Genomic DNA, 23,129 nt, shown 5'->3' on the forward strand with positions numbered 1-23,129 from the left:
GTTGTAAGGCAACACAATAGGAAAAATGCCAAGGGGGATGAATACTTTCACAAGCAACTGTGCCATTGCTGTTCTGCAGAATGAACGAGTTGTGCTTTCCACATGGCCACCTTGCCACCACATTCAACAACTTATTTTGCACATCACTTAACCTATCACCTGCAGATGAGTGGAAGCCTTTTCTGTTCACCTGCTGGCTGAGGCTGCATAGTTTAACTCATTTTGGGATGGTTCTTTTATGGCGATGTGGGGGCCATCCATTACTCCGTTCATATTTGGGAACGCTGATGGCAAAGAAACCCCTATTGACTTCAACCTGTTGTGCGATGGTGTATGGACATTTTATCGTTTTGCTGATGACTGCATCCAAAACATAGGCTCATCAAGGGCTGTGAGATGCCAATCGGCAAGCTCACCTTGAAAAGTTCCCGTTGGCAAAAACCAGAGGGTGGATAGCACTTGCATGTGCACCGGAATAGCATGTGTGAGTGCCTTTCTAAAGCAGGTCTTAAATAAAAATCGAATAAGATTGGTTTTGGGAAACGATATCTGATGAGCCAATCTGTACTTTCTGCAAAAAAGTCCCACCGATCTCTAAAAATGCACTCTCTGCAAAATGCAGCGTGTGCCGAAAGAGCAAGCTCAGCTAACTCTCGTTTGATTTCCCATCTGTCTTTTATAGTATTTCACCTGCACCTCTAATTTAACAAATGACTGTAGCCTACTTTATATGAATTATTATCATAAACAGATGTTCTGACATGGTCCAATTATACAGTACCAGTCAAAAGTTTGGACACACCTACTCATTCAAGGGTTTTTCTTTATTTTGACTATTTTCTACATTGTTCAATAAGAGTGAAGACATCAAAACTATGAAATAACACATATGGAATCACATAAGCAACCCAAAATGTAAAACTAATCAAAAACAATTTATATTCTCCAAAGTCGCCACCCTTTGCACTGATGACAGCTTTGCACACTCTTGGCATTCTCTCAACCAGCATCATGAGGAATGCTTTTCCAATAGTCTTGAAGGAGTTCCCACATATGCTGAGCACTTGTTGGCTGCTTTTCCTTCACTCTGCTGTCCAACTCATCCCAAACCATCTCAATTTGTTTGAGGTTGGTGATTGTGGAGGCCAGGTCATCTGATGCATCACTCCATCACTCTCCTTGATCTAATAGCCTTTACACAGCCTGGAGGTGTGTTTGGGTCATTGTCCTGTTGAAAAACAAATGATAGTCCCACTAAGTCCAAACCAGATGGGATGGCGTATCATTGCAGAATGTGGTATCCATATTGGTCAAAAAAAAAAAAATCGGTGTAACCAGCAAAGCAACCCACACCACCTCCTCCATGCTTCACGGTGGGAACCACACACTTGGAGATCATCCGTTCACCTACTCTGTGTCTCACAAAGACACAGCGGTTGGAAGCAAACATCTCACATTTGGACTCATCAGACCAAAGGACAGATTTCCACCGGGCTAATGTGCATTGCTCGTGTTTCTTGGCCCAAGCAAGTCTCTTCTTCATATTGGGGTCCTTTAGTAGTGATTTCTTTGCAGCAATTTGACCATGATGACCTGATTCACGCAGTTTCCTCTGAACAGTTGATGTTGAGATGTGTCTGTTACTTGAGCTCTGTGAAGCATTGATTTGGGCTGCAATCTGAGTTGCAGTTAACTCTAATGAACTTGTCCTTATCTCTTCTGCAGAGGTAACTGCAGCAGAGGTCTTCCTTTCCTGTGGCGGTCCTCATGAAATCCAGTTTCATCATAGTGCTTGATGGTTTTTGCGATTGCCCAATTTTCCGTATTGACAGACCATCATGTCTTAAAGTAATGAAAGGCTGTTTCCCTTTGTTATTTTAGCTGTTCTTGCCCTACTATGTACTTGGTCTTTTACCAAATAGGGATATCTTCTGTATACCACCCCTACCTTGTCACAACACAACAGACTGTCTCAAACGCATTAAGGAAAGAAATTACACAAATTAACAAGGCCCACCCGTTAATTGAAATTCATTCCAGGTGACTACCTCATGAAGCTGGTTGAGAGAATGCCAAGAGTGTGCAAAGCTGTCATCAGTGCAAAGGGTGGCTACTTTGAAGAATATAAAATATATTTTGATTTGTTTAACGCTTTTTTGCTTACTACATGATTCCATATGTGTTATTTCATAGTTTTGATGTCTTTACTGTTATTCTACAATGTAGAAAATTGTACAAATAAAGATTCACAATGGAATACAATTAAATCGAAGAATGATTACATTTTTACTCAACACACAATTTCACACATTTTCAACATACAGAATATTTTCCCCATTCTATACTTGACAAGCAGTTCCCTTATTCCGCCACTTTGCACTGTGCCTATGCATTGTTATGGCTGTGCATAAATGTATGCACACTCTCAAGCAAAGTTCATAGTGATAAATCTCACACTGTGCATGGAAATGATCCCACACATGGTTTACCCACATATTTGATAAAATGAGGCCCCCGGACTCTAGTACTACAACACTGGTATAGCCTCCATGTGCAGTCTTAAGGCGCTGTGGTTATCCCTGATTTAAGGCTAGCGCTTACCTTATAGCTTATCCTAGTTTTGGTCCTCTCTACAGTAGAGCCACACAGACAGACCTCTAGGCTATTCCATACAGTAAAAAACACTACTGTACCTCCAAACCAGTGGAGGCTGCTGAGGGTAGGACTGCTCATAATAATGACTGGAACATAGCGAATGGAATCAAACACATGGAAACCATGCTTGGTGTATTTGATACCATTCCGCTCCAGCCATTACCAAGAGGCCGTCCTCCCCAATCAAGGTGCCAACTGTGCTCCATACACATCTGAGACCTAGGACCATGATCAACCAGAACTAGTTTAAAGAGTTAAAGGGTACATCAAACAAGGATTATTATGTTCAAACAGTCTCTCCCAGGACACAGTAGTCACAGTTCTACATTAGCTACGTACATATAAAAAAATCATCAAAGACTCCAGCCACCCCAGTCATAGACTGTCCTCTCTGCTACCACACGGCAAGCAGTACCGGAGCGCCAAGTCTAGGTCCAAGAGGCTTCTAAACAGCTTCTACCCCCAAGCCAGAAGACTCCTGAACATCTAGTCAAATGGCAACCCAGACTATTTGCATTCCACCCCCCCCCCCCCCCCTTCCACACTCTGTTGTCATCTATGCATAGTCACTTTAATTAACTCTACCTACATGTACATACTACCTCAACTAACCGGTGCTCCCGCACATTGACTCTGTACCGACACCCCCCTGTATATAATGTTATTTTTAATGCTGCTCTTTAATCACTTGTTACTTTTATCTCTTATCCGTACTTTTTGAAACTGTACTGTTGGTTAGGGGCTCGCATGTAAGCATTTCACTGTAAGGTCTACTGTTGTATTTGGCGCATGTGACTAATACAATTTGATTTGATTTATACAGCCCGATGGCTCTGTGCCTTAAGCCAATACATCTGACCATTGAAGCTTAGTCCCTAGTCCCTGTGGTTTATGTCATAACATCAATTAAGTCATAGGTCAGAGGTGACTCTTTGATCTCTCAAAAGCATCTTACACAACACAGAGAAAGAGTAGGTAGAGGTAGACAAGAGGGGTTGAGTCCAGGGGTCTTCCCTTGTATAGCCAAAGTAATGGTTGAACTGAGTAGTAGCTATGGTTAGGTCAGATGTGGTAACTTGGGTGGAGGTTGAGTAGTGGTTGTAGGTAGGTCAGATGTGGTAACATGGGTGGAGGTTGAGTAATGGTTGTAGGTAGGTCAGATGTGGTAACTTGGGTGGAGGTTGAGTAGTGGTTGTAGGTAGGTCAGATGTGGTAACATGGGTGGAGGTTGAGTAATGGTTGTAGGTAGGTCAGGTGTGGTAACTTGGGTGGAGGTTGAGTAGTGGTTGTAGGTAGGTCAGATGTGGTAACATGGGTGGAGGTTGAGTAGTGGTTGTAGGTAGGTCAGATGTGGTAACTTGGGTGGAGGTTGAGTAGTGGTTGTAGGTAGGTCAGATGTGGTAACATGGGTGGAGGTTGAGTAGTGGTTGTAGGTAGGTCAGATGTGGTAACATGGGTGGAGGTTGAGTAGTGGTTGTAGGTAGGTCACATGTATCCATTGTGCCTGGTGGCTGCTGGTGAGGGTACACTGGGTGCTGTTCGTGAGCTCACTCTCCCTCCTCCCTCAGTATAGCCGCTTCTCATAACTACAGGTAGACAACACACAGAGACAACTGTCAGGAATACAAGTCAAGCTTAATTGAAACTCATATTACACTACATAAACTAGATTGAGAGTTTTAAGAAATTGGTAGGGCTTTTAAAAAAGTAATGACCTTGATTTTTGGGTCTTCCTGAAAACAAAAAGGGACCAACAGAGAAAATTGCAGTAGGAAAAGAGTTAGAGTTGTGAGCACAGGGAGAATGTACTTACATGGCACAAAAGAATATCTATGATGAGAGCATGAGTCAGAGAAAGAGAGAAGACAGACATTGTGATGTTTTGCTTGCTTCAGTGCTACTGTTTAGCTCAGGGGTAGGAAATTCTATCCACAAATGGTCAGAGTAGGTGCAGGATTCTGCTCCAGCTAAAGCCGTGACACATCGAAAACAATAAATCAACCAATCATAGTCAAAAGTGAATTACTTGCATCTGCTGTTACTGCTTTGGCTGGAGAGAAAGCCTGCCCCCACAATGGACCTCGTATGGTACAACTGCCAATCCCCGGTTTAAGTAGCAACTCCTAAACAACATATAGCAAAGGAGATATGGACGCCTCTGGTGAGAACAAACACACCCACTCACACACTACCACCCAGGCCAGAGATAAAGATAAAGGACATCGGACACAGAATATGGGACACAAAAGTACAGGTTAGTCGATCACAGAGGAGAGTAAGCACAGGATCTACAACGAATACCACAGGACAGGATGTGTAAACGATGCCAGAGCCAGGCAGGGGCAGACTTACGAGTGGAGCCCGTGTACTCCCCCCTCAACCTGAGCTGACATGGTCCTCTTCTCAAACTTCAGCTCCCCAGAGTACATCATGGACCTGGAATAACATACAACAATACAATTATATCACAACAATGGAACAGAGAGACACAGATCATATCAAAGTGGAATACAATAACACTATCTAACATCTGTTCAGACTTACCGCAGTATGCAGAGGCTCTTGGCTCCGATGTCTTGGCAGCCATGTTGTATGCCAGCGATGAGGTAGGGGGCAAACTTATGGATAGAACCTTTATCCTGAACCGACCCTGACACACCCTGAGCCACCTTCACCTTGTCCCCCTCACTGTCGAGATAAACGCACAATCACAATATCCCTATTACTGCAAATAGACAACACACACACACACCTTCTCCTCCTCACACCTCTGGCCTTTGCCCTATTACTGGAAATACACAAGACGCACTGTGTCTCTCTCTCTACCTGAAGTAGCGTTTCTGGCTGCTGCTGTTCTTCTCCATGGCGTCCAGGGAGCCCATCCCGCGGTACTTCTTCAGCCGCACGCCATCTGAGAAGAAATACTCCCCCGGGGCCTCTGTGGTTGCTGCGAGCAATGACCCCATCATAACTGAAGGCACAGAAGTCAGAGGTGGAAGGAGGTGAAAGTTAGACCATCGATAGTATGGTGTACATTTTCCTGTTTGTGGGAAAAGGCTAATTATAATGCTCGGTGGGTTCAACACACACACACACAAATACACACCTGTGGATGCCCCAAGAGCAAGAGCTTTTACCACATGTCCAACGGTCTGGATGCCTCCGTCTGCAATGACGGGCACACCGAAGCGCCTGGCGTACTCTGCCACCTTGTACACTGATGTGCCCTGGGGACGCCCACACGCCATCACTGGCACACAATACAAACATAACACAAAGCAACATGTCAGCAATTTGACAACAAATAGTTTGTCTTTTTAACTAAACATTTGTACAAACTGTACACTCTCCTCCCTCCTCATTTGCGGTTCCTCCCCGGTCTCTCGTTACCTTCCTGGGTGATGCAGATGGAGCCGCAGCCCATCCCCACTCTCAGAGCGTCCACACCCGCATCGATCAGATTCTTAGCCTGGGCTGCAGTCACCACTACACACACACACACACACACACACACACACAGAGAGAGAGACAGAGATACAGAGATACACATAGAGAATGTAAATTGAGAATGGGGAAGGAAGAAAGAAAGAAAATGTGTGAGATTAAAATGAAAGAGACATTGCTAGAGAAGGTAGAGGAGACTCACCGTTTCCTCCCACCACCTGTAGTTCAGGGTATTTCTGTTTGATGTAGTTGATCATGTTGATCTGATAGACAGAGTTCCCCTGGGAGGAGTCCTACATGGTAAACAGACAGGGGTTAGAGAGGAGCGGAACCCAACGATAAGACAAGTAACCAAAAATACAATATAAACAACTCAACTTCCTCAGACCCACCAGCACTACCACGTCAACCCCAGCCTGCATCAGCAGGTCCAGTCTGCATTTGTCCTCCTCTCTGGTTCCGATGGCCGCTCCACACAGCAGCTGTTTCCTGGAGTCTTTAGAGGCAAGTGGGTAGTCTCGGTTCTTCTTCAAGTCTGTCCTGGCGATTATGGCAACTAGCTCATCACTGTCATTCACTATGGGCAGTTTACCTGAGAGAGACAGAAGTTCCAAACAAAGATTGATCTTTTGCCATGTCCTCTCTAAAGTGTCACTACAGGAAATGTTGTGTCACTACCATACAGTACCTTTCTTGCTGCGCTGCAGGATGTCGTTGGCCTCTTTCAGTGTGACGCCAGCTGGTGCAACCACTAAATCTTCCCTCTTTGTCATAGCCTGCAAGAATCAGCCATTCATGTAAACCTCACAGGAATAGTATTCAATTATACAAGAAATAGACTCATCCAGTTTACCATGTGTTTTGATAGTATATTGTCAATATTGGACGTGTACAAACAAACATGTCATCCCCACACACCTCTTCCAGGGGTCTGTCATGGTCTTTCTCTGAGAGGAAGTCAATGTCTCGGGAGGTGACGATGCCCACCAGCTTGCTGCCCATCTTGCCCGTCTCGGTGACAGGGATGCCAGAGAAGCCGTGGCGGACCTTGGCTTCGAATACGTCTCCCACTGTGTGGCGAGGACTCATCACCACGGGGTCTGTGATGAAACCCTGCTCAAATTTCTGACCACAAATAAATAAACATCATTCAGCGAATGTACATTTGTATTTATTAAAACTGTAAGTTTAAGTGTATTCATGTACTGTTACATTGTCAAATGACGTTGTGACATGAGACTTTATACTGTTGATGTAACGATCTATCAATATACTGTATATCATCATGTTGTCCCACCGCTAGCCACCATCTTACCTTAACCAAGCGGACCTCGTTGGCCTGGAACTCTGGAGTACAATTATGGTGCATGATCCCGATCCCGCCCATGAGCTATTACAAACAGAGCACTGACCAATCAGGGTTTGCCGAACAATCCAATCAGACTTCAATATGTGTCAACCAGAGTCCATGTATTACAAGACATATTTTATTTGTATTTATGGAAATAGATAAAAACTCATTACCACAATCGATAATACCACTAGTAAATTAAGTTTTATAACATATTTGTGGTCTTGTCTTATTGCTGTTGGCTGGCTGAGGAGATGAGGAGTGGCTCTATACTCACAGCCATAGCAATGGCCATGGAGGACTCAGTGACTGTATCCATGGGAGATGAGATGATAGGAGTCTTCAGGGTGATCTTCCTGGTCAGAGCTGAGGTCAGGTCCTAGAAACAGGAAGTAGAGGAGGAAATAGATAATTATCACATTACAGTGATCTGAGAAGAAAAACTTAACTACATAAATAATGACACCCTGTCACCAAATACCTGTGACTGGAAGGAAAGACCAATCTGAACATGCAACACCTCCTCATTGCCATTAGGTGGCAGCATGGACGTCAGCTGTCCCTGCTCAGTCCTGTATGTACAGTCATGTACAACAGGAGACATACCCTTCTGCCAGTAGAGAACAAATAAGCTAAAAACACCAGCACCTGTAGCCTACTAAAGCAATTGCCCCGGGCATGACTCTGACTCTCAGCCATGAGGGACTGGTGTTGCTATTCTCAGTGTTGTTGTGGAGTGAAGTGCTCTGGCTGGCTATGTAACAGCCGAGAGTGCGTGTGTGTGTGTGTGTGTGTGTGTGTGTGTGTGTGTGTGTGTACACACGTTATTCAACAGAGAAGAACATAAAGCAGCCTCCTGTTCTCCTCAGGGAGGCAGAGAGGACTACATGAGAGGAGTGGCTGCACACACACACAGGGCTATACTGGGCTGTGTATGTATGGGTACGACATCATATGCCAGAAAACAGCAATGGAGTTGACTAAAGCAGTAGCATGGCTATGATACTGTAGCTTCTGTTGTTAATTAGCAAATAAAAGGTTAAGCAGACACACTGGATACTCACCACTTCATCAGAAATAAAGTCTATGAAACCAGGCAGAATCAGGAAATCACTGTAGAGGGGGGAGAGGGACAACAAAAATAAATAACAGAGAGAATATTGTGCCGTCTACGAATACTGACATATCACGTTGTCCTGAAAGGTGGATACACATCATTCTGCCAAACAGTGAGGGAACTGTTGTGTGAACACTTCGCACGCCTTGCGTCCCAGCACCAGTCCCTTGACCCCTGCCCAGCACAGAGTCACATCCCTACACCCTCAACCACTTTGCATATCACACACACTCACACAGACTGGAAATAGAGCCTTTTCCTAATCCTCCCACTGTACTATGTGAGGATATGATGTTCTCTCTGTATAAATCTCCATTAGGACTGATAACACAAGCCTAATATACTCATTCTAATTTGAAAATAAAATATTCCTCTTATGTAAGGCTGCATAATGATGATTATTCTACTGGTCTGGTCTCACCATATCATTACAGCAGTCAATGAATGTTTTTACTCTGTCAGTATCACACTAACACATATAAGGTCTTACTGAACGAAAGGTCGAAGTGGGTCTCTGCTGAGAGAGGATTTGTTATATCTATGATACATTAGTGTGGTCATTAAGATAATACACCAGCCATATCTATACATATTCAGCCATCTATGAAATGTTTCAAATTTAGGTGGAGGAGCACATGTCTACTAGTATCAGAACTAGGCCTACTACATATCATACTAATTTGAGTGTCCCGGATGTACTGTATGTTTACTATGCTGATCTATGAGACCAGGCTGAGTCACTCTCTGTCATACACTTTCAATTGGTATGGAATGTATTAAAAAAAATCTTACTTGTATGTGAGTCCATCCCCGATAGAGAAGAGCTGCTGAGCCGTCAGTCCATCTTCAGGCACGTACCCTGTCCCTCCACTGATCAGGTAGTCGGCCATGCTGGAACACACACACACACGCAGTATATATACAGTACATGTGTGTATATATAAACTCAGCAAAAAAAGAAACGTCCTCTCACTGTCAACTGCGTTTATTTTCAGCTTAACATGTGTAAATATTTGTATGAACATAAGATTCAACAACTGACATATAAACTGAACAAGTTCCACAGACATGTGACTAACAGAAATGGAATAATGTGTCCCTGAACAAAGGAGGGGGGGTCAAAATCAAAAGTAATAGTCAGTATCTGGTGTGGCCACCAGCTGCATTAAGTACTGCAGTGCATCTCCTCCTCATGGACTGCATCAGATTTGCCAGTTCTTGCTGTGAGATGTTACCCCACTCTTCCACCAAGGAACCTGCAAGTTCGCGGACATTTCTGGGGGTAATGGCCCTAGCCCTCACCCTCTGATCCAACAGGTCCCAGACATGCTCAATGGGATTGAGATCCGGGCTCTTCTCTGGCCATGGCAGAACACTGACATTCCTGTCTTGCAGGAAATCACGTACAGAACGAGCAGTATGGCTGGTGGCATTGTCATGCTGGAGGGTCATGTCAGGATGAGCCTGTAGGAAGGATACCACATGAGGGAGAAGGATGTCTTCCATATAAACGCACAGCGTTGAGATTGCCTGCAATGACAACAAGCTCAGACCGAAGATGCTGTGACACACCGCCCCAGACCATGACGGACCCTCCACCTCCAAATCGATTTTTCTCCAGAGTACAGGCCTCGGTGCCACTGTGAGGATGATCAGCTGTCCGTCCTGTCTCCCTGTAGCGCTGTCTTATGCGTCTCACAGTACGGACATTGCCATTTATTGCCCTGGTCACATCTGCAGTCCTCATGCCTCCTTGCAGCATGCCTAAGGCACATTCACGCAGATGAGCAGGGACCCTGGGCATCTTTCTTTTGGTGTTTTTCAGTAGAGTCAGTAGAAAGGCCTCTTTAGTGTCCTAAGTTTTCTTAACTGTGACCTTAATTGCCTACCGTCTGTAAGCTGTTAGTGTCTTAACGATCGTTTCACAGGTGCATGTTCATTCATTATTTATTCATTATTTATGGTTCATTGAACAAGCATGGGAAACAGTGTTTAAACCCTTTACAATGAAGATCTGTTAAGTTATTTGTATTTTTACGAATTATCTTTGAAAGACAGGGTCCTGAAAAAGGGACGTTTCTTCTTTTGCTGAGCTTATATATCACACACAGTGAATTCGGGAAGTATTCAGACACCTTGACTTTTTCCATATTTTGGCTCGGGGATTCGAACTTGTAACCTTTCGGTTACTAGTCCAACGCTCTAACCACTAGGCTACCCTGCCGAAATGATTGCCCTTTTTTTTAATGAAATCACATTTAAATAAGTATTTACTCAGCACTTTGTTGAAGCACCTTTGGCAGCAATTACAATTGGGTCTTCTTCTCTACAAGTTTGGCACACCTGTATTTGGGGAGTTTCTCCTATTCTTCTCTGCAGATCCACTCAAGCTCTGTAAGTTTGGATGAGGATTGCCGCTGCACAACTATTTTCAAGTCTCTCCAGATGTTTGATCGGGATCAAGTCCGGGCTCTGGCTGGGCTACTCAAGGACATTCAGAGACTTGTCCAGAAGCCACTCCTGCGTTGTCTTAGCTGTGTGCTTTGTGTCGTTGTCCTGTTGGAAGGTAAACCTTCGCCCCAGTCAGAGGTCCTGAGCAGGTTTTTCACCACTTTGCTCCTTTCATCTTTCCCTCGATACTGACTAGTCTGCCAGTCTGCAACTGACACCTCCCTCTGCAACTGGATCCTGGACTTCCTGACGGGCCACCCCCAGGTGGTGAGGGTAGGTAGCAACACATCTGCCATGCTGATCCTCAACACTGGAGCTCCCCATGGGTGCATGCTCCCCATGGGTGCATGCTCAGTCTCCTCCTGTACTCCCTGTTCACCCACGACTGCATGGCCAGGCACGACTCCAACACCTTCATTAAGTTTGGTTACCTGGACTATATGCATTGTGGGCCCCGCCCCGCAAACCCTATTTTACACTGCTGCTCCTCTCTGATTATCATATATGCATAGTCACTTTAACTATGCATTCATGTACATACTACCTCAATTGGCCCGAACAACCAGTGCTCCCGCACATTGGCTAACCGGGCTATCTGCATTGTGTCCCACCACCCGTCAACCCCTCCTTTTACGCTACTGCTACTCTCTGTTCATCATATATGCATAGTCACTTTAACCATACCCACATGTACATACTACCTCAATAAGCCTGACTAACCGGTGTCTGTATATAGCCTTGCTACTGTTATTTTCTAATGTCTTTGTACTGTTGTTCTTTTTCTTCACTTACCTACACACACACACCTTTTTTTCGCACTATTGGTTAAAGTCTGTAAGTAAGAATTTCACTGTAAGGTCTACACCTATTGTATTCAGCGCAAGTGACAAATAAACTTTGATTTGAAAAACATCACCACAGCATGATGCTGCCACCACCATGTTTCACTGTAGGGATGGTGCCAGGCTTCCTTCAGATGTGACATTTGGCATTCAGACCAAAGAGTTCAATCTTGGTTTCATCAGACCAGAGAACCTTGTTTCTCATGGTCTGAGAGTCCTTTAGGTGCCTTTTGGCAAACTACAAGCGGGCTGTCATGTGCCTTTTACTGAGGAGTGGCTTCCATCTGGCCACTCTACTATAAAGTCCTCATTGGTGGAGTGCTGCAGAGAGGGTTGAGCTTCTGGAAGGTTCTCCCATCTCCACAGAGGACCTCTGGAGCCATGTCAGAGTGACCATCGGGTTCTTGGTCACCTCCCTGATTAAGGCCCCTCTCTACCTGATTGCTCAGTTTTTCTGAGCGACCAGCTATAAAGAGTCTTGGTGGTTCCAAACTTCTTCCATTTAAGAATGATGGAGGTCACTGTGTTCTTGGGCACCATAATTTTTATGGTACTCCTCCTCTACAATCAGAAAGGGGATTAATCAGAGAAATTACTTTACCCAAGTCCTCAGCAGTCCAATCCCTGTTCCTTTTGCATAATATCAGTCTGTCCCTGGTGTTTTTCCTGGAGAGAAGTGGCTTCTTTGCTGCCCTTCTTGACACCAGGCGATCCTCCAAAAGTCTTCACCTCACTGTGCGTGCAGATGCACTCACACCTGCCTGCTGCCATTCCTGAGCAAGCTCTCTACTGGTCGTGCCCCGATCCCGCAGCGGAATCAACTTTAGGAGACGGTCCTGGCGCTTGCTGGACTTTCTTGGGCGCCCTGAAGCCTTCTTCACAGCAATTGATCCGCTCTCCTTGAAGTTCTTGATGATCAGATAAATGGTTGATTTAGGTGCAATCTTACTGGCAGCAATATCCTTGCCTGTGAAGCCCCTTTTGTGTAAAGTAATGACGACGGCACGTGTTTCCTTGCAGGTAACCATGGTTGACAGAGGAAGAACAATAATTCCAAGCACCACCCTCCTTTTGAAGCTTCCAGTCTGTTATTCGAACTCAATCAGCATGACAGAGTGATCTCCAGCCTTGTCCTCGTCAACACTCACTCTAACAAGAGAATCACTGACATGATGTCAGCTGGTCCTTTTGTGGCAGGGCTGAAATGCAGTGGAAATGTTTTGGGGGGATTCAGTTCATTTGCATGGCAATTAATTTGCATGCAATTAATTGCAATTCATCTGATCACTCTTCATAACATTCTGGGTATATGCAAATTGCCATCACACAAACTGAGGCAGCAGACTTTGTGAAAATGTATATTTGTGTCATTCTCAAAACTTTTGGCCACGACTGTACTGTACGTAGTTGTCTTTCTACAGCCCCTAATGATATGAATGGATAGGGGATAACATCAAAACAACACTAATTTACCTTCAGTGTGGTTGTTTACCTTTCAATTAGATAAATAGCTTGGCTCTGTAATCTGGAAATGTTGATGAACCTACAGACTCTATAACCCTGTCAACGGAAAGTCTTTCACTCTGTGTGACGGTCAAGCAGCAGGTAAGAGGCTTTAGTTACGTCACTGTCTCCTGATAGCAGATAACTGGGATTTATAAAGCTCACTGACAACGTCAATGACAACACCTTGACTGGCAGATGGATGTTTGGTAGTTCATTAATGTAGATGAAAGCCAGTAATTCACTAGGCCAGTGGGGTCTGGCACCTGGGACCGAGCTAGGGCCTAGTTGTTGACTGATGGTTAGAGCAATTGGAGTTTAGATGATGATGAATGGTATAGGCGGACTAGTTTTGTTTGTTACCTGTGTGTGTGCGAGTGTGTGTCTGGCTCACCTTTCAGGTTCGTATCCGGCTTGGATGCGTGTGGCATTGTATCTCTGCGCGGCCGTCTCGTGCCCGTGGCCGTGAGGGTTGGTGTGCGTGTAGGCTCCACGAGGGTTGGAGTTGGGGTGTGTGTGTTCCCCTTCACGGGGCGAGAGGCGCGGCATGGCAGGCTCAGTGTCACCAACTATACGACGGTAGTCGATCTGGTAGGTGTCTTGCTCAAGCTCACCAAACTGGTCGTAGCCTTGACCCTCCATCTCTGAGAAATCCAGGGCTAAGGCCTCCACGGTCGTCGTCTCTCACACACAGACCTGACTGACCCCTTTCACACACACACACACAGACCTGACTGACTCCTTTCACACACACACACACAGACCTGACTGACTCCTTTCACACACATACACAGACCTGACTGACTCCTTTCACACACACACACAGACCTGACTGACTCCTTACACACACAGACCTGACTGACTCCTTTCACACACACACACACACACACACACACACACACACACACACAGACCTGACTGACTCCTTTCACACACACACACCTGACTGACCCCTTTCACACACACACACACACACACACTCATACACACAACCTGACTTACCTCTCACACACATACACAACCAATGCCTCTGACACACTTGAGGCCTCTATCAAGTCTCACATGCACATCAAATGCCTTACAATTACAATGCCTCATTCACACACACCTGGCATATTACGGACACCTGCACACCCAACGCCACTAGAACAGACTTCCCCAGAGTGTGTTCTTTCTCTAACACACTGCTTACATGAGTGGCCTGTGTCTATTCACTGCCACAGTCGTTATCAGAAAAACACAGACACACTGTCTCACAACTGTGTCAATTAAATAGCACTCCTCTAAATCCTCCTGTCTCTGTCTTTGGGGTGTTCTCCTGTCTCTCTGCAGAGACAGTCTATGGGAGATAAGGCCTAAAAGTGGGAGCTCTGGTGGTCCTGAGACTGATGTACAGAAAGATGGAGAACTACCTCTCTCTTCGTTAGACAGAAGTAGGGAGGGTGGGTCACGCTGCAGGCTCAGGAGTCCTCTGAGGAGGATACAGTTGCAGTGAGCTGAAATCCTAGGTCCTGGGTGAGGCTGAGTGAGTGTCCCCTGGATGTCCTCCGGTCAGGCAGGGTGGTGAGTCCCAAAGGGGAGAGGGAGCTAGGAGGGTAGATCAGCCCCCCTAAGGCCTGGAGAGCTTTGGAAGCTGAGCTAGTGGAAATGTGAGAGCAGTTTGTTCCTGAGACTACCAGCCTATTTTTCCTCCTCTCCTGGCTTAGCTCTGTTTGTGACAGTTGTAGACGTCAGTCCTACAAAGAGGATTGGAGGAATTAAAGCAGGAGGGGCAACTGGCTGGAGGGAGAGATGAGATAGGGAGTGAGAGTTCAGTGAGAGAGAAGGGGTGGAGGGAAGGGTTGGGAGTGGAGAGCTGTAAAACACACTTTCCCAGTATCTCCATGGTGAGGGGTGTGTGTTATCAGTCTCAGACTGTATTTTGTAGGCAGGTTACCTAAATGTAACTCTGTGCTCTGCTGAAACCATTGACTGAGGGGAGAGTGACTGGGTTGCTAGGGGCATTTTCAGGAACATCATCTGCAGATGATTAGTGCTTGTGACAGTTGCTGAGGGATTGGACCAGCAAAGCCTATTTAATACTCACTTACAGTCTCTTTCTCTCCCATTCTCTTTCTTTCTCCAGTAGCCTCTCCCCTCTAATCCCATTGACCATATTGAAAAAAAAAGTAGTCTTATTTTACTCTATGGATGTAGGCCGATCTGTATTCTACATGTAATACAAACATGCATTTCCTTACATAACACAATGGAACGCCACAAGTATATTTGTATCCGAACTTCCACCACTTTGTGCCCTGCTGGACTCGCCCCAAGTGGCATCCGTGATGATGACGTCTAATAAACGTGACAGCCACTGCAGTTGTAAAGACGCGACGAAAATGGCTACGTGTGTAATGCTACGTTGCTTGTCTTCCAACTTTACCTCTGCCATGCCCTTTCTCTACAGTTCGGCACAGCTAACTCCCTCTCGGCTGGTATCCAGGGCATATGTACTACGGACTCTGTTCACTACCACCCGACTCTCATCAGGTACTTGGTTGTGGACCTCGCAACACAGGTGGCTAGCTAACACGCTAACGTTAGCTAGTTCATAACAAGGACGTTCTTGTTTTGCATAGCACGGACATAACGTAGCTAGTTAGCTAAGCGTGTAGATTAGAAGTAGACGAATAACTGTTTTTAGGTTTGTCGACTTATGTGTAGCTACTCGAACTAATTGCAATTTTCGCCTGAATTCCACAGCTCTTAAATTCACAGACAAACACGAATGGATACGAGTAGAGGGGGAGGTAGGGACGGTTGGCATCAGCAAATTTGCTCAGGTGGGTTGTTCTCGAGGCATGCTATCACTATTTCTTAAAGACATGTTTCGGTACCTGAGTGACAAATAAATTATTTAAACCTGCTTTGGGCTGGATGTGTCAATGTATAGTTCATACATGCAAAATTAGCCATGAAAGTGACTTTTCTTGAATCTGTGCCATGCCATTTTCACTACATACCCTAGCAATTAGAGTGTAGCCAATGAGCTTCTTCAGCTTTTGAGTGACAACTAACAAAAGGCCTTCTCAGCGATATCCAAGGAGTTTGCAGGGTGGACACAGCAGAGAGAGGAAGCAATGATGTGTTGCACATACGTGACCTAGTATGCAAATTTCGTGGACCTCTTTTGGCTTGTGAGTGCTAATTTCAGAACTACTGGCTAAAAAGTATACACAAGTACCGGACAATCTCTTTAAGAGCCCCATTGGGACCTGTGGTCTTCTTACCAACCCACTGTTAGTATATGTTGGTGCTTCCAACACATCATGAATCATCAGTGTTGTTGGGACTGACACGTCTCATTTAATTGGTCAAATCTAAATGTGTCCTGCAGGAGGCTCTAGGAGATGTGGTGTACTGTGGACTACCAGAGGTTGGCACACAGCTGGCACAGACTGGTAAGCATCAAATCAAATGAGCAGATGTTAATGCGAGTGTAGCGAAATGCTTGTGCTTCTAGTTCCGACAATACAGTAATAACCAACGAGTAATCTAGCCTAACAATTTCACAACAGCTACCTTATACACACACAAGTGTAAAGGGGTGAATAATATGTACATAAAGATATATGAATGAGTGATGGTACAGAACAGCATAGGCAAGATGCAGTTGGTGGTATAGAGTACAATTCAGTTAGTCCGTGATGTGTACGCCGAGGAACTTAAAACTGTCTACCCTCTCCACTACTGTCCCGTCGATGTGGATAGGGGGGTGCTCCGTCTGCTGTTTCCTGAAGTCCACAATCATCTCCTTTGTTTTGTTAACGTTGAGTGTGAGGTTATTTTCATGACACCACACTCCGAGGGCCCTCACCTCCTCCCTGTAGGCCGTCTCGTCGTTGTTGGTAATCAAGCCTACCACTGTAGTGTCGTCTGCAAACTTGATGATTGGGTTGGAGGCGTGCATGGCCACGCAGTCGTGGGTGAACAGGGAGTACAGGAGAGGGCTCAGAACGCACCCTTGTGGGGCCCCAGTGTTGAGGATCAGTGGGGTGGAGATGTTGTTACCTACCCTCACCACCTGGGGGCGGCCCGTCAGGAAATTCAGTTGCACAGGGCGGGGTCGAGACCCAGGGTCTCGAGCTTGATGACGAGTTGAGGGTACTATGGTGTTAAATGCTGAGCTATAGCATTCTCACATAGGTATTCCTCTTGTCCAGATGGGTTAGGGCCATGTGCAGTGTGGTTGCGATTGCGTCGTCTGTGGACCTATTGGGGCGATGAGCATATTGGAGTGGGTCTAGGGTGTCAGGTAGGGTGGAGGTGATATGGTCCTTGACTAGTCTCTCAAAGCACTTCATGATGACGGAAGTGAGTGCTACGGGGCGGGGCACTAGTCGTTTAGCTCAGTTTACCTTAGCTTTCTTGGGAACCGGAACAATGGTGGCCCTCTTGAAGCATGTGGGAACAGCAGACTGGGATAAGGATTGATTGAATATGCCTGTAAACACACCAGCCAGCTGGTCTGCGCATGCTCTGAGGCTGGGGATGCCGTCTGGGCCTGCAGCCCTGCGAGGGTTAACACGTTTAAATGTTTTACTCATGTCGGCTGTAGTGAAGGAGAGTCCGCAGGATTTGGTAGCGGGCCGTGTCAGTGGTACTGTATTGTCCTCAAAGCGAGCAAAGAAGTTTAGTCTGTCTGGGAGCAAGACATCCTGGTCTGCGACGGGGCTGGTTTTCTTTTTGTAACCTGTGATTGACTGTAGACCCTGCCACATACCTCTTGTGTCTGAGCCGTTGAATTGCGACTCTACTTTGTCTTTATACTGACGCTTAGCTTGTTTGATTGCTTTGCGGAGGGAATAGCTACACTGTTTGTATTCGGTCATTTTTCCGGTCACCTTGCTCTGGTTAAAAGTGGTGGTTCGCGCGAATGATGCCTTCAATCCACGGTTTCTGGTGTGGGAATGTTTTAACAGTTGCTGTGGGTACGACATCGCCAATGCACTTGCTAATGAACTTGCTCACCGAATCAGCGTATTCGTCAATGTTGTTGTTTGACGCAATGCGGAACATATCCCAGTCCACGTGATCGAGGCAATCTTGAAGCGTGGAATCAGATTGGTGGGACCAGCGTTGAACAGACCAGAGAGCGGGAGCTCATGACCTGGCCTATCGCTGTCCTCTTTTTAGATGAATTTGGAGCATTGGAGAGTGTTAAGGCAGCCAGTGAACTGTACTCTCCTCTAACCGGGGAAGTAACAGAGGTCAACACACTCCTGGCAGACAACCCCGGCCTCGTCAACAAGTCCTGCTACAAAGACGGTGAGCACACACACACCCGCCCGCAGACATACATCGAGCTCCAAAAGTATCCGGACAGTGACACTTTTTTTGCTGTTTTGGCTCTGTACTCCATAACTTTGGATTTGAAGTGATACAATGACTGAGGTTAGAGTGCAGACTGTCCGTTTTAATTTGAGGGTATTTTCATCCATATCGGGAAAACCATTTAGAAATGACAGCATTTGTTAGACGCACAAATATACAAGAGATGTGTGCTTCTGTAGCTTTCACAATTCATTCAGGATTATCCGTAATCATGGTAGCATCCACATTAATGTAGAAGTCTTTAGAAACATATATTCTTATTAACAATAAAAGTCACTCCAAAATGACTTATTTACCATTCATTTCTATTGGGCACAAAATAATCTGAAACGCAACCAAAACAAACAACAAATGCATCCAACAAATTTGTAGAGTCACAAGCTTGATGTAATCATTGCGTGTTGTGAATATGGGACCAAATACTTTGGACTACTTTAATACACATAGGTGAATTTGTCCCAATACTTGGGGGGGGGGGGGGGACTGTACAAAAGGTTAACGATCTACCAATATGGATGAAAATACCTTCAAATTAAAGCTGACAGTCTGTAGTTTAACCTCATAGTAGTTGTATAATTTCAAATCCAAATTGCTGGAGTACAGAGCCAAAACAAAATTGTCACCGTCCCTATACTTTGAGCTCACTGTATATGCCTGCACTAGTCTAAACACATTCTTGACATGCACACAAACACATATCAGTGATTATTTTAGAAATAATATTCAAACAAGGCCTGTGACTAGGCTCACCTCTGACTTCTAATCCTTGCTGGGACAGGATGGCTGATGAAGATGACCATTGCTAACCCTAAGGAGCTGGATGCTCTGATGGATGAGAAGGCTTATGAGAGATACATCAGATCCATAGAAGACTAGCATCCAAGACACAACCCTCATCACCCCCTCACCTGCCTAGCAATCCCTACTAGAGAGGAAGTGCACCAGTTGTGCCGGGAGTCAGATGTGACACTACACCGGGAAACCACCAGAAATGCCAGAGAAGCAGCAGAGCTCATCCATGTTGACTTGCCAGTGTTATTGTGGTCTGAATGTTAAGTCTTTAGTGTACTGGTAATGACTATGACCTAATGGGGATGTTGGGAGCAAATGTCTTACACATGTGGCATGACGTACTGTACATGGCTGATGTAGTGATACTGTACGAGTCCTGATGCATTCTCTGGCTGAATCTCAAGTCTTATCCTTGATTCCTTGTGTCCTTTCTCCACCTCCTTAAAACATTAGAGGGTTTCATTATGTTTTGAGGAGCTAAGGACACAAAATAATTGAGGAAAATACTTGAAGATTAATCCTCAGTCTTCCACTCAAAGCCTTCCCCAAGCACAGGGGATGAGGAACTTTTGCTGCATTCATAATTAAGTGAGAAGTTGTTAATTATACCAGTTGGATGTATTCACATGCTTTTAACTAATTGAGAAATTGGATGATAGATGAGTTTCCCACTAGTAATTATGACTTGTAGGGGTGTTTAAGTGGATTTTCCCAGTTGTGTGTGGTAAATACCACCTTCCCACTTGGTTATGAATGCAGCATCAAGACTGAACACTACTGGGAAAAACAGTGCAATTCTGAGGACTATCAGCTGTCTGGATCAGTCCATCTGGTAGGGGAGGGGGAAGGGCTAATAATAAAGCACTTTGGATCTGGAGCAGGCTGGTTTCTACTGTATGTTGTTGTACGTCTGTATGCCCAGGCACTGAAGATTACATAAAAATAAAACTCTTGACTTGCACTTCCTTGTGTGTTTACTGAGTGCAAGTCCTGTCCACTTCATCCCCCCTGAGTACTTTTACTGAGATGTCTGTGTAGCTTCTGATACTAGTTTGGAAAGACGGCACTTAAAGATTGTATTTTTCATTCATGTTTATATTTGCTTGAATTCCTTAGTACAAATATTGCACTTTAACACAATGACACCTAGTAGCAGTGCTTGCAGTTGATTCAGCCTGCGTTACTGAATTATGACTGGTAAAGGACTAAAATGTAAACCAATTAATTTAAACAGCAGTTTTTCCTTGTTACACAGACTAACCACACTGTTCCCGCACCGATGACATGGATGTTGATTAAGGCAGCCCCCCCACACCTCTGATTCAGAGGAGTTTGTTTTACATTGCAGTTGAATGCATTCAGTTGTACAACTGGCTAGGTGTACCCTTAAACTCTAACCCATGATGTGGTACCTAGTTTTGCAACAGTTCTATCAGTGTAGGCTGATCTTTAACCCCTGCCCTCTTGGTCATCTGTGAAACGTAGCCACTGCCCCAGGCACAGAGGATAACCTGGCCTTAGCAGCAGGGGTCCTCCTAACCCTTCCCTGGGCCATATGGGGGTGTGCCAGTCCCTCTATCTTTCTCTGGTCTCTCCTGTCTCTCCCTCCCCTCTTTCATCACGCTGGTCATGAAGTCTGTCTGGTTCATGAAGGCTATGGTCTCGACTCACATGGGGGTTAGAGGCAGCATCCGGGTCTGGATCGTCTGATTGGTGTTTGAACTCCATGCGGGTGATGACAGGCAGGAGGAACTGCCTATCTGTGTTGACCACGAATCCCTGAGAGAGAAGTTGTCACTAACTCAATTTAGCTAAATTCCCAGTGTGACATTTGTACATAAAATACACAATTATAAAATGGCTAAAGGCATTAAAAAAACATTTAGGAAAGGAAAGAAATCATACAGGAAAAATAGTACTGAGGACCAGTCATGTGACACAATACAATAGAAGCAGTGAGTTGATGCACACCCAGGGCCTTCGAGACCGGGGGGGGACCAGGTTCACGTACTCCCCAAAATGCCTCCTCACCAACTTCATGTCCTGGAGAGAGAGGCTCCTTTCCTCCAGATCTGTCAGTGTAGAGCAATAAGGGAAGTGTAACACTCACAATTCTATACAGAGAAACACATGAGAGTTGAGTTAACTTAGGAGCAAGGCTATGGTAGGGTTATGGTAACTACAGTAAGGTTAGGTTCAGGTTATTACAATGAGGTTAGGATAAATTTGGTAAGATAAGGGTAACTATGGTAACTACTAACTTACCGGTGCGGCACAGCATGGAGGCTGGACACTTACAGGGTTTGTGTATGAAGTCATCAGGCACAGCAGCCAGCTCAGGGCACCACGTCCTGGCGTAACTTCCGTTAGGGTCACAGGTCATGGATGCATGACAAAGTTCCAGTGGTCCAGACCACACATGCCTCCATTCTGCCACATCACGGCATTTTTGGCCATGTCAGCATCTACCAGGGTGTCCTACACACACAGTAAAATGTGAATTAAACAGACAAAGCTCTACAGCTCTATATTCTGGTGTGTGTGTTCACCTGGAACCAGCAGTATCCATCCTGCCATGGTAGATGGAGGTAAACTATGAGGAAAGATAGTTGTTCATCCATTCAGTCAGCCACAGCTGTCTACTATACGCAGGGGTGGGCAGTTCCAGTCATCAAGGGCCTGATTGGTGTCACAGTTTTTCCCCAGCCCCAAATAACACGCCTGACTCCAATAATCACCTAATCATGAGCTTCAGTTTAGACTGCAATTTGATTAATCAGCTGTGTTTGCTAGGGATGCAGAAAAAGTGTGACCAATCAGGCCCACTAGGACTGGAGTTGCCCACCCCAACCTGTCCTGCCTCTCTGCCGTGCCTTCAGATGGTCCTGCTCACTACTCCACCGAAGGGCCTGTTTGGACAGAAACCAGGAAGCTAGTAAGTGTTCTGCTTTCATTGGATACAAACCAGGAAGAGGATCAGTGTTAACCCTGCCCTTACCTTGTCTCAGTGGTTCCCAAGGAAGGTCAGGGAACAGTGTTGGCTGCCAGTAGGCCAGGTCCCTCCAGGACAGTTTTCATATGAACTTGGGGGGTCGGCAGCGTGCCCCTTTCACGTACCACAGCGGAAAAAATACTGTAACTGTCACTGCCATAATATTTTAAATATCCAAAGTGTATATCTAGAATGAGTCATAATCATCCATGAAAAGACATATTTAAATGTAAATTTCTTTAAATTTTTCATACGTTTTTCAGTTATCAATTCTGGTAATAGTAGGAGAGAAGCGAGTAGGCTGGCTCGTCACTAGTTACCACAGCCACAAAGACGTAAACCCCGCCTATTTCTGCATTTATTTTCTTAAAATTGGATTTTAAACATAAACTTAACCACACTACTAACCTTATGTCTAGCCTTAAATTATGATCTAAAAGCTATTTTTGTTTTAATAAATTTTTATGATATAGACCATTTCGACTTTGTGACTGTGCTATCTAGTGAAACATAAATTATTGACTCAACAGCTGATCTCTAGTTAACCCTCCTGCTGTGTTCCGGTCTAATTGGACAGATTTACAAGTTTTCTCTCTGGAAAAAAAT

The 23,129-nt window shown here is 45.2% G+C and overlaps 3 protein-coding genes across 6 annotated transcripts; 1 reads left to right on the forward strand and 2 right to left on the reverse strand.

The window, feature by feature from the left end:
* Positions 1 to 187: 187 nt before the first annotated feature.
* On the reverse strand, positions 188 to 15,073 carry LOC109867667 (inosine-5'-monophosphate dehydrogenase 1a-like). 2 transcript variants are annotated; one of them, XM_031802115.1, is made up of 16 exons: positions 13,758 to 15,071; positions 9,360 to 9,458; positions 8,515 to 8,563; positions 7,728 to 7,829; positions 7,415 to 7,489; positions 7,018 to 7,224; positions 6,788 to 6,875; positions 6,492 to 6,691; positions 6,302 to 6,392; positions 6,046 to 6,141; positions 5,762 to 5,905; positions 5,482 to 5,626; positions 5,200 to 5,343; positions 5,008 to 5,091; positions 4,469 to 4,485; positions 188 to 4,241 (listed from the first exon to the last, which is right to left on the reverse strand). In XM_031802115.1, exons 1-16 carry the CDS (start codon positions 14,003 to 14,005, stop codon positions 4,141 to 4,143), a joined length of 1,890 nt encoding a protein of 629 aa, XP_031657975.1. In that variant the 5' UTR covers positions 14,006 to 15,071; the 3' UTR covers positions 188 to 4,140. The 2 variants fall into 2 exon arrangements, with proteins under 2 accessions (XP_031657975.1, XP_031657976.1); XM_031802116.1 differs by lacking the exons at positions 188 to 4,241; positions 4,469 to 4,485 and adding an exon at positions 4,533 to 4,778 and having other exon boundaries at positions 13,758 to 15,073.
* Positions 15,074 to 15,661: 588 nt separating this feature from the next.
* LOC109867396 (glycine cleavage system H protein, mitochondrial-like) lies at positions 15,662 to 20,492 on the forward strand. The gene is made up of 5 exons (XM_020456540.2): positions 15,662 to 15,895; positions 16,109 to 16,188; positions 16,743 to 16,806; positions 18,542 to 18,673; positions 19,518 to 20,492. The coding sequence occupies exons 1-5, from the start codon at positions 15,691 to 15,693 to the stop codon at positions 19,613 to 19,615; spliced, it is 579 nt and encodes a 192-aa protein (XP_020312129.2). The 5' UTR covers positions 15,662 to 15,690; the 3' UTR covers positions 19,616 to 20,492.
* A 127-nt stretch (positions 20,493 to 20,619) lies between these two features.
* On the reverse strand, positions 20,620 to 22,551 carry LOC116356360 (cryptochrome-1-like). Of its 3 annotated transcripts, none has more exons than XR_004204878.1 (4): positions 22,081 to 22,551; positions 21,797 to 22,009; positions 21,563 to 21,645; positions 20,620 to 21,310 (listed from the first exon to the last, which is right to left on the reverse strand). XR_004204878.1 is itself a non-coding variant. In XM_031801999.1 (4 exons), exons 2-4 carry the CDS (start codon positions 21,912 to 21,914, stop codon positions 21,107 to 21,109), a joined length of 363 nt encoding a protein of 120 aa, XP_031657859.1. In that variant the 5' UTR covers positions 21,915 to 22,009; positions 22,081 to 22,546; the 3' UTR covers positions 20,620 to 21,106. The 3 variants fall into 3 exon arrangements, 2 of the variants coding, with proteins under 2 accessions (XP_031657859.1, XP_031657860.1); XM_031801999.1 differs by having other exon boundaries at positions 21,563 to 21,603; positions 22,081 to 22,546; XM_031802000.1 differs by lacking the exon at positions 22,081 to 22,551 and having other exon boundaries at positions 21,563 to 21,603; positions 21,797 to 22,074.
* Positions 22,552 to 23,129: the final 578 nt, after the last annotated feature.

Source organism: Oncorhynchus kisutch, linkage group LG22 (assembly GCF_002021735.2).
Source record: "Oncorhynchus kisutch isolate 150728-3 linkage group LG22, Okis_V2, whole genome shotgun sequence".
Lineage (NCBI taxonomy): Eukaryota > Metazoa > Chordata > Actinopteri > Salmoniformes > Salmonidae > Oncorhynchus > Oncorhynchus kisutch.

Excerpts from the sequence above, each read along its gene's own strand:
- LOC109867667 (XM_031802115.1), bottom strand. The coding sequence starts at position 14,005 with ATGGAGGGTCAAGGCTACGACCAGTTTGGTGAGCTTGAGCAAGACACC. Across the intron at positions 6,692-6,787 it reads CCTGCAGCGCAGCAAGAAAG|GTAAACTGCCCATAGTGAAT; the intron begins GTACTGTATGGT and ends TGTCTCTCTCAG. Across the intron at positions 6,393-6,491 it reads GGGTTGACGTGGTAGTGCTG|GACTCCTCCCAGGGGAACTC; the intron begins GTGGGTCTGAGG and ends TTTACCATGTAG.
- LOC109867396 (XM_020456540.2), top strand. The coding sequence starts at position 15,691 with ATGATGACGTCTAATAAACGTGACAGCCACTGCAGTTGTAAAGACGCG. Across the intron at positions 15,896-16,108 it reads TACCACCCGACTCTCATCAG|CTCTTAAATTCACAGACAAA; the intron begins GTACTTGGTTGT and ends TGAATTCCACAG. Across the intron at positions 16,807-18,541 it reads CACACAGCTGGCACAGACTG|ATGAATTTGGAGCATTGGAG; the intron begins GTAAGCATCAAA and ends TCCTCTTTTTAG.
- LOC116356360 (XM_031801999.1), bottom strand. The coding sequence starts at position 21,914 with ATGACCTGTGACCCTAACGGAAGTTACGCCAGGACGTGGTGCCCTGAG. Across the intron at positions 21,604-21,796 it reads CTCCATGCTGTGCCGCACCG|ATCTGGAGGAAAGGAGCCTC; the intron begins GTAAGTTAGTAG and ends CTACACTGACAG. Across the intron at positions 21,311-21,562 it reads CTCTCCAGGACATGAAGTTG|GGATTCGTGGTCAACACAGA; the intron begins GTGAGGAGGCAT and ends CTTCTCTCTCAG.